Raw genomic sequence first — 14,093 nt, 5'->3', positions numbered from 1 at the left:
GTGCGTTACGTAGGGGGGGGAATAGAATTAAGAAGGTTCTCAATGCAACCAAAGTGGTTGAAAAACACTGAATAAAAACAGGTTTATTTTACCCCCTTATTTTGTATTTATTGCTATTTTGCAGGAAGGGTAATAATTTAAGACATTTTTAACCAGTCGTATATCATACAAAATTCAATCATCTTTATTTTATTTCACTACGACTTTGTTCCAAAATGAATCGTTTTAAAGTTATAAGCAATGAAAGTAGAAACAAATCGATGTTTTTCAAAAATTTTTAATATTTTAATTTTTTTATTAATGTTCCGAGCATATTTTTACCTAACTTTATCCACGTTCACTCATTACGAAATCTGCTACGTATTTCAGCCATTTTAACAAAATTTATTTCGACTCTCTCATATAACTCGTCCAAGAGATAATACATAAATGATGAATAACTTTTACACCACCTTCAAAGAGGGTAATTTGTACAAGTACATATCTGGAATACCGGTATTAGATTATCAACATCGTTAGTAATTACTTAGAAAAGAAAGTTACAAATTCACCGGTACTTGATGGGTTACCGCAAAATTACCTGCGCGTAAGAGTTACCAGTTGGCCTGTAATTAGGATGGGGGATTAAAATAGTTACGAATTCACCGGGACCCCATTTGATATCTGAGTCCATTCACGAATGTTTTTTAACCAAAAACTTGTTTTCTTCCTACACCTCTAAGGCCCTCTATTTTGTCTTTAAGGATCAGTTGTAATATTTTATATCGACTTCCCCTCACTATATGCCCCAGATCAGACATTTTTCGATGTTTAACAGTCCTTAGCAGTTCTCTATCTTTGTTGACCCTCTTTAGCACTTCTTTATTAGTTTTTCTTGCAGTCCAAGGTATCTTCAGCATCCGTATATGAATCCACATTTCCAATGCTTCAATTCTGTTCATGATCGATACTTTTAGCGTCCACACTTCTGCACTATACAAAAGTACGGACCAAACATAGCACTTGACCATTCTTTGTCTTAGTTCTAAACTGAGATGAGTATTGCAAAGAAATTACTTCATTTTCATAAAAGTAGTTACAGTCACTGCTATTCTACTTTTATTTCTATGTCTGGATCTAGTTGGTCTGTTATCACAGTTCCCAAATTTGTCATTTTGTGAATTTTCTCAACTTGGACTCCGTTTAATTGAAGCTTTGCATCGGGATGTGGGTCATGACTAAAAACTAAAAATTTGGTTTTGTTTGAGTTTATTTTAATGCCCATTTCCTCTCCTACCTCGTGAATACGATCAAGCAGAATTTGGAGACCTTCAATATTATCTGACAGAATTACTGTATCGTCTGCATATCTAATCACATTAAGCATTTCCCCGTTGATTTTTGGTCCATATGGTTGTCTCTCAAGTGCCTTTTTAAATTACTGGTCCGAGTAAACATTGAACAATGTTGGCGACAAAATGCAACCTTGTCTGACTCCTCGTTGTATTGAGGTTTCATCGGTGTAGTTATCTCCAATTTTTACGATAGCAGTTCGATTCCAGTACAAATTTTTAATGACACGAATGTCCTTGTCATCGATTCCGATATTTTGCAGTATTTGCATTAATTTCACATGCTGTACTTTATCGAATGCCTTTTCGAAGTCCACGAAACATGCAAATACATCTTTTCTTTGGTGACGGCATTTTTGTAATAGGATGTTAAGCCCAAAAAGTGCCTCCCTGGTTCCCATATCATGTATACACTAACATGTATTGATTCCAATACGAGTTAGTTATTATTCTCAGGTCTATCCTTTGTTCATACCTGACTCTATCGAAAGCCTTCTTGTATCAATCAGGCATGCAAAAACATCACAGCTGACATCTCTACATTTCTGAAACAACACTTGCACGCTAAATGAAGCCTCCCTCATACCAAAGGCGTTCACAATTCCAAACTGATTGGGCGCAATTTGTTCTTCGCATTTTCGGTAAATTCTATTGTGGATGACTTTTAAGAACAGCTTTAGCAGATGGCTCATTAGGCTTATAGTCCTACAGTCTTCACAAACTTTTGCTCTTGGTTTTTTGGACAACGGTACGAACCTCGATTTAAGCCACTCTACTGGTAGTTTTCCTCCCTTGTATATGTCATTTCGGCTATTATTTTTATTTATTCTGCATCTAATAGCTTCAGCAGTTCTGCAGGAATTTCATCAAGTCTGGGTGCTTTTCCATCCTTCATTTGTATGATGGCTGCCGTTACTTCTTCTGTTAGGATTTCGAGACCTGAATTCTCTTCAATGGTGGGTTCTGGTCTTGTTCTAAGGTCGTATAAAAGTTTCCCCAAGTATTCTTGCCATACTTTCTTTTTATCTTCTTTAGTTATGGCAAGATTGCCTTCATCATCTGTTATTTTTCCGCTGTTGCGTTTTCGGAACTTTGCAGCTATTTACTTCACCCTTCGATGAACATTGAAGTTATCATATCGACTCTGAGAGTCCTCTATTTCTTGACATTGTTCTGTTTTTTGTTCCTCTTTGACTTTTCTTATCTTTCTTCTGACGATGGTATTCTCTTATATTCTTTGAGATTTTCTTTGTTTTTTTATCTGATCCAAGTATTTCATCGGTCATCCACGATTTCCCTTTCTCTGTATCTTTCTTCAGGTGTTCTTCTTTTATTTCTCTCGCTGTTTCTTGTATGATGGTCAGACTTTCATCCATAGTTACTGCATTTCTGCATTTTAGCACCTTTGTATTGAGGTTTTCACTCACCTTTATTCGAACATTGACATCTTTCAGTTTTCTAATATCACACATCTTAATCGACTTACTTGTAACCCTCTTCATTCTGACTTTTAAATTACCTACAACTGGTACATGACCAGAATTTATGTCTGTCCCCTGGTATGTCAGAAATCAATCTGATTTCTCACAATCCTTCCCACAGAATCCTGTGGAGATTTCCAGGTGTACAATTTCCTTGGGTGTAACTTAAACCAGGTATTCGTTATTACTAATTGATTTGCTTTCGTAAAAATTTCCAATGTATCTCCCCGATCATTCCGGTTTCCTAGTCCAAATGATCCAACTGCAAATTATGTATTGCTGGCCCTAACTTTGGCATTGAGGTCACCCATGACAATTGTTAAGTCTTGCTTTTTCAACCTTTTCACGACTTGATTAATGCTATTAGACAAGGCGAAAACGGCGGGTTCGAATGGAAAAATATTCCCATGAGATTTTTTTGCATAATCACATTCGTGAGATATCCCAGAATAAGGTTCAAGAAGTCGCCCAAGTGAAAAGTGGGCCAATTTTTTTTAACAATTTTTTTTTTAATCAAATTGCAAGAATCAATATTTTTGACCCGAACAATTTTTTCTTTAATTTTTTGGACCATTCTGGACAGAAAAGGTCTCTTATAATTTTTCTCTAAAGTTGATCGTTTTCGACTTATAAGCAATTTATAATTGAAAAAAACGAAAAATGGCGATTTTCAAGGCTTAATAACTCGGTTAAAAGTTATTATTATGAAAGTCAATATATGACTAAATCAAAGTTTAAAGCCCCCCCTACAAGATCCTGAAGAAATTTTTGTCATTATTTTATTACTAAGCTGTTATTTTTAAGTAATAATAATAAGCGCCATGCACGTGTGCGGGGCTGTAAATGCTGAGTGCGAGAGAGAAGCTATTCCAGCAGTCCAATTGTGCATCTTACTCGCACTCACATTTACAGCAGCGTCAATAGGATACAACCACTCATTGTTATTAATTAAAAATAACAGCTTAGTAGTAAATTAATGACACAGATTTCTTAAGGATCATGTAACGGCGACTTTAAACTTTGATTTAGTCACTTTCTGACTTTCAAAATATTAATTTTTGACCGAGTTATTAAGCCTTAAAAATGGCCATTTTCGCGTTTTTAAAATTTTAACTTGCTTATAACTCGAAAAAGATCAACTTTAGAGAAAAATTATAAGAGACCTTTTTTGTCCAGAATAGTCCAAAAAACCTAAAAAAAAAATTAGTCCGGGCCAAAATATTGATTTTTGCAATTTGATTAAAAAAAATTGTTAAAAAAAAATTGGCCCACTATTCTCGTGGGCGACTTCTTGAACCTTATTCTGGGATGTCTCACGAATGTGATTATGCAAAAATATCTCATGGGAATATTTTCCCCAACGAACCCGCCGTTTCCGCCTTGTCTATATGGTACAGTTCTTCTACCTCTTATTCTGTTCCTTCTGTTGTAGGTGCATACACTTGAATTATATTGATGTCGATTGGTCTTGCTTTCAGTTGTATGATTCACTTTGCTGAGACTGGGATGAAGTTGTCAACGGATTTTGCAACTTCTTTTGCCAATGAGTCAATATAATTTCGACACCTAAGTCATGTTTGCCGTTATCTGTTCCAGAGTAGGTAGTATGCGCGGTTTTCTCCAGTATTTGCGGTTCCTGAACCTAGCCAACGCATCTCACTTATTTCCAAAATATTTAATTTCCTGTGTGCCACTTGTTGTATTGAATTCTGGATTTTGCGTTCCTGTGCCATGGTTTTCACGTTCCATGTGCCTATTCTGATGTCTTCTTTGCATTTTAATCTATTTCTTGTAGGGGAGACCGGGGTTAGTAGGCCCACTTTTTGGATTTTGATTTTTTACAATTACATGAAACCAGATTACTTTTTCTGAACTATTATAAAATATAATACAAGGTGTGAACACTATATTACAGTAGAAATAAATACTCAAAACAAATGTTTAAAGGGATTATACGTATTTTTGTTCGGCTGGTCCAGTGGGCGAACTAACCCCTGAAGCGGGGCAAGTGAGCCACATCATTGGGGTAAGTATGCCCATACTTTTAAATGAATATACAAAACGATAATATCAATTAAAATATATTTGTAAAAATATACAATCACTAATCCGCATCGGACAAACAGTTATCGCACACAAAAAAAGGATATCTCCAGCTGTGCAAGCTTCATGAGCCCATTCTTTACATTTAGTGCACTGTACCCATTTCTCCTTACTAACACTATTAGAGAATAATTCGAGACATATTAGATAGAAGCATTCGTCCTCTTCTGAAGATGAATCTATCTCTTTAGCTTTCGTTTTTTTAGAACATATGTCTCTTTTTACATTCTTTAAACCTGCTTTACTTTGCTTTGTCTTCTTCTTTTTTCTCTGCTGCTTCTCTAACTCAAGCTCATCTTTTATTGGTGTATCCGTTAACATTGCTGTGGTTCTACGTTTTCTGCCTCCTGTTTTACTTGTTCTCTCTCCTGCTTTTGCTAACGGTCTGATTTCTTCCAAAGATTTCTCACAAACGGGAGAAGGAACATGTGACGGTCCGGCTTCTAACAGATCTTTCAAAGAGATGTCATTATTTATAGCACCCATCAAATTCTTCTTATCTTCAAGATGATTGTTTATTTTTTTTTGAGTAGTTAATTTGGGGGATGCATTAATTTCTAATGTGCTATTATTCATCTAATTTGGTGCAATCACTGTATTTGGAGGCCCATCGGTTGTATACCTACGCAGGTAAGAAATCTTGCTCCCCAAAAATATTTCTATTAAAGGGACATCCAATACAAACAAATCTCGATTTTATATTTTGGGGGGTTTCTTGGAAGTTCTTCCTGTTCAGTAGAAAACACCTACAAATTTGAATCGGCTGAAGAAAAAGAAAATAAAATTAAGTTAAAGAATACCTGTCGGCTTTTAGCGTAACCTATTTGAATATTTATCAAATTTCCATTTTGTTCCTGAACTGCCATAAATTTTTTGCAATATTTTTCTAAGTTTTTTCTTGGTATCTCAAAATTTTTTGCAGCTTTTCTGACCGAAAAATTTTCTTCAAGGACAACCTTCACTGCTCGCTTCATAATATCGTACGGGGTTTTACCCTTCTCACTTTTCCTTTTGTATGTTCTCATTTTTTTTTCTAAAAAGTAAAAGATTTCGTTTTGTATGTAAGCACAATAAAAGACCAGGGTTTAGTTCGCCATATGGCTAACTAACCCCAGCTAATATGGGCCAACTAGCCCCGACTAGAATATTTTACAAAAATGGTAGCCAGTTAACAAAATAAGCGATATTTTAAAACTACAATTCTACCAATATATTACAATAGTAGCATGTATTTGCATATTTAAAAATAAAAACTTGTAGATTATCTATATACCTACACAAACATTAAAAATGTAACAGAGGTAAAATTTACTCACCAATTCGACAAACACTTAAACAGCGGTATGCACGCAACGAAGTCTTATAGATAACTAAAACGGAACTCGCAGTTGCCGGGCGAGGTAACAAAGGAGTGGTCAGGCCATTGGCGCACTATCGTGATTTACATAGGAAATACGGCATGTGGGCGAACTTGCCCCTATGGCACACTAATCCCGGTCTCCCCTACTTGTTACTGCTCCTCCCGGAGATTCAATTGAGGAGCTTACTCCGGAATTGAATTTAGCTGCAAGCATAGCCATTTTATTCTACTAGGACTTATCTAATCCGGATCTTTAATAAGGTGTCTTATCCTAATCTTCCTTCCTCATCTCTAATCTCTGAGGTTGACCGTTTCCTCAGTTCTTCCGCCTTTGAAGCCAGTTTCCCAGCTTCAGAACAAAGGGATGCCTTACCGTTTACTAGTTCCTCCACCCGAAGCTGTTGGCTAGTAAACGGGGATTGCTTATTCCGGCAATCACTCGGTTTTCTAGGTTTAGCGATCATCATCACTTCGGTACATAGGTAAGTTTGAATGAGGCATTACTAAGATTGGTAATTTTAACTGAAGCCTTCCTAGGAAGTTGTTTTAAAACCTTTCCGGTTACTAAGTCATAACTTTATTAGGGTTGGTGTCTTCCTTTATTTCATTCGCAACTTCTTTTCGTGTAGTTGGTCTAATTTCTTATTCTTCAAATATAAGGTTTTCCCAATCAAGTGTGCTTTAGCCTTCGTTTGGCTGGAAGGTCCTTTCAAGATATTCGGCAAATCTATTAGCTTTCTGTGAAGTGCTTTTCAAAAATTTTCATCGCATATCTCAAACGAAGAAGTGCTGCATAGAATAGGCAAATACACGCGCGGATCCAAGGGGGGGTCAATGGAGTCAATTGCCCCCTCCTTGAGACCTCTCCTGGTGTCTACTGGCACTTTTTTAAGAAAGAGATTACGATTGAACATAAATAGTGAGTTTTGTGTTCTGTTGATAACTGAATAACTGAAACATAAGTATGGCAGCATTGCTTTGAAAATTATTAAAAGTCTTTGAAACATAATAAATGAAAAATTCCCACAATAAATCTGTTTATGACCATCTATTCAATTTAATTCCAGAGACCAGATAAAAATAGTAGGTAATTGCCGCTGCTATGTTATGGTAATTTGATCATTTAAGAAAACCCCCCGAATTAGAGCCGCTTTTAGAAGGATGTCCAAAGTATTATGTAACAGAGACCTAAAATTGGCATTAAGGATCCGCCTACTTCGCTGCTACGTGTTCTCGGTCTTACTGTATAGTGTCGAGTCTTGGACTGTGAATAAAATCGATCTAAATCGCCTTGAGGCTCTCGAGATGTGGTGCTATAGAAGAATTTTAAGAGTTTATTGGATGGAGAAGATTCGAAATACCACAATACTAGAATGTCTCAGCAAGACTACGGCGATTAATAAAAGCACCAAGAGGAGAAAGCTGGAGTATTTCGGACACGTAATGAGAGACCCAAATATAGGTTGCTACAAAATATTATTCAAATGAAAATAGCAGGCAAACGCAGTCCAAGACGGACGAAGAAGAACTTCATGGTGATTTAGGATGGCAGTAAATAAAATTAAGATAGCTATGATGTTAACCAACGTTCTGAAAGGACATGGTATTACATGAATAATAAGAAAATAACAGCTCATCGCGAAAAAGAATCCTGCGTACGCCAGAGAAAATTTTTATTTTATGGCCCCCACCTTGCAAGGTTGCTGGATCCGCCGTTGGGCAAATAACGGGAAATTTTCAACACAGTGAAAGTTAGAAAAACATCATACTTAGGCCACATATACTGAGAAAGAATAAGTACCAATATGCTCAACTAATAGTGAAAGGGAAGATCGAGTGAAAGAGAGGACTAGGTCCTCTTAGATAAGTCTATCGTGGTCTATCTAAGAAACATCCGACAAGGCTAAATTTTGAAAAAGCTAATAAGAACAGCTGAAGACAGACAAGAAGTTGCGATTGTAGTAGACAACATCCATTGAGGAGAGGGCACTTTAAGAAGAAGAAGAAATGCTTTTTGCCCCACTGTCATCTTCGTTCCTTCTTGGAGAGTTTTGCAGGATTGGTATTTTTGTTGCTCGCAGTTGCTCTCCAGACTGAATAAATAGTCTGGCTCTGACTATTCACTGAGTCATAATTGTCTCATTTTTAATTCTTCGGATTTCCCTTTTTACTTTCTGCGTTACGTTGTTCAGTCTATTTTTGTCAGCTGAAGCTCTAGATTGATGCCAGATCCTTCTGAGTCTTCTCTTTTCAAATATTGGATCCTTTGTTTCTTTGGGGTACTTACCTATATACCTACCAGTGGGTCTGTTTATTAACGAGTCTAGAAGCAGATTTCCTTTGAATAGCATTATGGCTAAGTGTAGATAAGCTTTATGTTTAAAATTAATAATATTCAACATTAAGAGGAAACAGTAGCGATCAACAGGTAGCGAAAACGCGTTCCAATATTGCGGCTGTAATTTTGAATATTTTTTCGAGATATTTGGCACACGTATTCGTAATATAATAAAGAATGGCGGTACAGAGCCCAATTTGAAAAATATATTAATATGTGGAAATTACTCCGTAATTAAATACAGTATTAAAAAAACGAGCCTGTACCGCCATTAAGAAGAACAAAAAAATACACTTTCTTTAAATAAACTTTTTTATCCGATGCCTAGATTTTGTGTCATTTTGGAACTACTAATGAAATACAAAATTTTAGTAGTTCCAAAATGACACAAAATCTAGGCATCGGATAAAAAAGTTTATTTGAAGAAAGTGTATTCTTTCGTTCTTCTTAATGGCGGTACAGGCTCGTTTTTTTAATATTGTATTTAATTACAGAGTAATTTCTACATATTAATATATTTTTTAAATTGGGCTCTGTACCGCCATTCTTTATTATATTACGAATACGTGTGCCAAATATCTCGAAAAAATATTCAAAATTACAGCCGCAATCTTGGAAAGCGTTTTTGGTACCTGTTGATCGCTACTGTATCACCTTAATGCTTTTGTAATTAAACATTGCTTGAGAATAATTTTGATAGATGAATTAACATTAGTTAGCAAATATTAGGTGTGTCTTTATACGCCAGTCAATGAGAGCAAGAACAGGATATTACCTCCGAATTATATCCTACTGCATGGATTTTAATGAAATTTTGGGAATAGCCTCTACTTATCTCCTAATTCAAAGTCTACCCTATATACTATGGCGCTTTTATCTTTGGGGCGGTTCCCACCCCTTCTCGAGGGTGGAAAATTGTCGGTCTAGGACGTTTCATCGCCGCCAGTTCATCGCCGCCAGTTTATCACCACCAGTTCATCGCCAGTTAATTAATCGCTAACTGATTTATTTCCAAATTTCTCACTAATTTTTTACAGTTACATTTATTAATTATTTTTAATATTAATTAGGAATTCTAGGAAATGACCTAACCTAACCTAACCTAACACTACATAAATTTGAACATATATATTTGTACAAGGCCATTTAACACTACAAATTTAATACTATTTAGTATCAAATTTAGGGGAAGTAGAAATAGAACAGTAAATTAATATAATATTAATTTTTTTCTTTTTAATTGTCATAAGTTTTGAACTTAATTTAACGTCGTGTCGTGTCATCTCCCATAATACAAAATCAACTGACTAAATGGCAATGAAACGGACGGCGATGAAACGGGCGGCGATGAAAATGAAATGGACTGGCGATGAACTGGCGGCGATGAACCGGCGGCGATGAAACGTCCCATTCCGGAAAATTGTTTGGTTAAAATAACCACGGAAGTGGCTAGAACACCTAATTCTAAGCAAAAACTGTTCTTATAATGTTTTTTTTTTAAACTCAATACTTTTTGAGTTATTTGTGGTTGAAAATTGGTTATTTTCATTGAAACATATAACCTTTTTGAACTATTTTTTGCGAATACCTTAAAAGTTATTCATCTAACTAAAAAAACTATATAAAACTTTTTGTAGCTTATAAAAAACCAAACAGACTCGTTTCTTTATAAATCTTCTAGTTATAATAAAAAAAGAGATATGGTAGGCAAAAATTAAAGAGTTTGTTTTTTGGTGCATGCTCAAATCGGTGTAATTGACTTAAAATAACAGAAAAACGGTCGATTTTAGGTGTATAATGCTTCCTATACCTTTTGTAGTGCCTGAAAATACCTTTAAAATGAGCAACATTAAATATCGATTACATTCAAACTAAGCAAGATATGCTGCAAAAAAATTGATGACTAATGTATTTATGAAAAAATGAGAAGTTTATTTTACCCCTCATCCACCAGAATTTAAATGCATCGTTTTCCTTCCACAAGACATTATATTATAGTGTTATTTCTTTGTTCAAAAAGTTGAATGGGTTTAAAATAAATGGTTTTTGAAAAAAATAAGATCAAATTATAGAGCGCATTTTTAAATTTTCTTAAAAATCTTCCTTTTTCTCCATGTAACTTAAAAATGATAGAGATACAGTAATGAAAAACACAACAAAAGATTTATTTAAAAACCCTGCATTTTTGTATGGTATCTTTTTCGTATCTCTTATCATTTTCGAGTTACATGGAGAAAAAGTAGATTTTTAAGAAAAATTAAAAAGGCGCTCTATACCTACGTTGATCTTTTTTTTTTAACAATTCGTTCTAAAGCCGTCCAACTTTTTGAGCATAGAAATAACACTATATCTAGTAAAAGGTATTGTAAAAGGAAAACAATGTATTTAAATTCTGTTGGATGAGGGGTTAAATATCGGTACTTACTTCTCATTTTTTCTTAAAATTCATTAGTCGTCAATATTTTGCAGCATATCTCGCTTAATTGGAATGTAATCGACATTTAATATTACTCGTTTTAAAGGTCATTTCAAGCACTACAAAAAATACTATTAGCATTATACACCTAAAATCGACCGTTTCTCTGTTATTTCAAGTTGAATACACCGATTTGAGCAAGTACCAAACAAAAAACTCTTTTCACCTACCATATTCCTTTTTGTATTATCTATAACTAGAATATTTAAAAGTAGAGGAACGACTCTCTTTGTTTTTTATAAGCTATAAAAATGTTTTACATACTTAGTTTTTTTAGTTAGATGCATAGTTTTTAAGGTATTCGCAAAAAACCGTCCGAAAAGGTGTCATTTTTCAATGAAAATGGCCAATGTTCAACCACGAATAACTCAAAAAGTATTGAGTTTTAAAAAAAAATTATAGAACAACTTTTGCTTAGAAATAGGTTCTCTAGCGACTTCCGTAGTCATTTTAACCAAAAAATTTTCCACCCCCGAGAAGGGGTGGGAACCGCCCCCAAGATAAAAAGCGCCATAGTATATAGGGTAGACTTTGTTTCTTGAGCTATTCCCTACTTACTATGAAAATATCAAGTAAATCAATGTAGTAGGATGGAATTCGGAGCCAAATACCCTCATTGACTGCCCTATTATATTCATAGACAATTATTATTGTTAGGTATGTACTTATCTGTCATAAATCCTAAATAAAACTTTTGAACTGAAAGAAAACTATTGAACTGAATAAAACTATTCTTTTTTAGAGCAAGATACCTAATACAATAAATAACATAAGAACTAAGAAAAACAATAGGGGGAACGTCGAAAATATTAGAGAAAATAAGAAATATGAAAAAATTTGGTACAAAAAGTCCCGGACTATTAAATTGAAATTAAAAGTATATGACAAGAAGCAGAAATAAATAAATTTTATTTTTGAAATTATTATGTAGTATAATATATTATTTATATTAATAATTGACCAAATTTGTTAGAATTTCAAAAAAATGTTTCCTTATTTTCCTACTTATACAATCGATTCGGTCCACGAAGTCAGCAGAAAATTTTACGAGCTCCGTGTGAGCTAGAGATCGCCACGCGCAGATGGCGCTCCATAAGGAATCCGTGGAACTCGAGAAGAGACCCCCAATAAAATCTGCCGATGGTACAGTTTACCACTGGTGATTTAGAGATTACTGTAACCGGTCTTCGGCAGAGACCGTGAGTGTTATACGCAGCGCCGATAGATAGCACCCTTAGACGATATCGGATGGGTCGATAAAAAAACTTATAGGGGTTGTATAACAAAAATAAAATTGTGTAAATATCGTACAGGTATAAGACAGTATTTTTATGCGCTTCATTTTTTTCGAATCCTGAGAATAAGTATTTTTTTTAAATTTAAACGCAGAATGAGAAAGATTAAGTTATTAGCGAGGGCCGAAAGTCCCTGGGAACTTCTATAATGTTTATTTTAATAACTTAAAGGGGTGAAAAACTAAGAGAAAATTTAGTGTGATTTTTAATTTCAAATATCTCATTCAAAATAAACTTTTTATTTATTCTAAGGGACTTTCGGCCCTCGGTAATAATTTAGTCTTTCATTCTGCGTTTAAATTTTTTAAAAATATTTATTGGTATTTTCAGGATTCGAAAAAAATGAACACAATGTCCGTGGTAATATTTTCCAAATCTATCTTTGTCTTACAACGCACTCACTCACTCAGTCGAATTAAGGTAAACGTACCTATTATCGGCACCTTTAGCACGTTAAGCACAATGGAGCTTCACTTTAATTAGGTTAGTAACCAAATTAGCTGAATAAAGTGTATTCAGATTATTGTTTTGGCTAATAAAATTTATCACAATTACATACAGAATATTAACTTTATTGTAAAACAAACTCATAATATTTAAAAAATTAATAAAATGAAAAGTGTCGTAAGTCCCTATTATCGGCATTCTAAATTAAATTCATGCTCTAATTTTCGGCATATCAAGGATCGTTTTTTCGGCATGAATTAGATACCCAAAATTTGAATAAATATTGTATAAGATACTTACCTAAATATTTACTTAGATACTATTGAAGTAAATAAATTATTGTATGTAAATACATTAATTTTAAAATTCAAATAAAATAACGTATTTCTCAAAGCTAAATATAAAATCTTAATGTTTCGGTAAAAACTTAATTATTAAACACACTTTATTTTAGTAGTCATTGACACAAGCATTTCCTTTTCATTTTCCTCTTCTTGTGTGGAAAACGGGCCTTCGTGACATTCTTTAATTTAGTCTTTGTCTTGCGATTAGAAATTCTATTATTAAAGGTTTGTGGAACTTTTTTTTCTTTTCGTTTTCCAATTTTTTTTGGGTGCGCTTTTCTTTCCGTTGCATTTTTTAGGTGTTCTTCTTGTTTTTTCTTTTCTTCTATTTTCTTGTAATATTGTTGCCACTGAGATTGTTTGTATTTTCTCAAAAAGTCCTTATTTCAATAAATCATTGAAACTGCCTATCCAACAACTGCGTTTTTGTTGCAGGAAATCCACAAGCTGCAATCCGAAATAGTCATGCTACCAGTAGGTTTTCTTCTTCTTCTGTTAGTGGGATCCCTGGTCCAGATTTCTTCTTTAAAGAAGTTCTACCCTTTACTTTATCCTGTAGAGTCGATCTAGGTATCTACAATTTGCCAGCTGTTTTAAATGGCATTCCTGACTGAACAGTTACAACAGTTCTTATATCTTTTGAAGAATATTGAATTCTATTTTTCTTTTACATTATTAATTTCTTAATTTTAGTCTAAAACAAAGAATATCCAATTATCGGCACGTATAGTCACGTATTATCGGCAGTGTTATACTTGGTCAAATTATAGCTATTTCTAGTATAGATATGGGATGCCGAAAATTGGTACAGAGAATCATCGTTTTTTATTGCATATAATGACCAAACATTTGTCATAGTAAGTTAAAAGATGACGCTAAAATCAATCTATATAGATTATAATGCATATAACCAATTAT

The 14,093-nt window shown here is 34.1% G+C and overlaps 1 protein-coding gene across 1 annotated transcript; it reads right to left on the bottom strand.

The window, feature by feature from the left end:
* Positions 1-4,880: 4,880 nt before the first annotated feature.
* LOC126880040 (uncharacterized) lies at positions 4,881-6,182 on the bottom strand. Its single transcript, XM_050643654.1, has 2 exons — positions 5,716-6,182; positions 4,881-5,661 (listed from the first exon to the last, which is right to left on the bottom strand). The coding sequence occupies exon 2, from the start codon at positions 5,489-5,491 to the stop codon at positions 4,883-4,885; it is 609 nt and encodes a 202-aa protein (XP_050499611.1). The 5' UTR covers positions 5,492-5,661; positions 5,716-6,182; the 3' UTR covers positions 4,881-4,882.
* Between the last annotated feature and the right edge of the window lie 7,911 nt (positions 6,183-14,093).

Source organism: Diabrotica virgifera, chromosome 2, assembly GCF_917563875.1.
Source record: "Diabrotica virgifera virgifera chromosome 2, PGI_DIABVI_V3a".
Taxonomy (NCBI): Eukaryota; Metazoa; Arthropoda; class Insecta; order Coleoptera; family Chrysomelidae; genus Diabrotica; species Diabrotica virgifera.
This window is presented reverse-complemented; position numbering and strand designations above follow the sequence as displayed.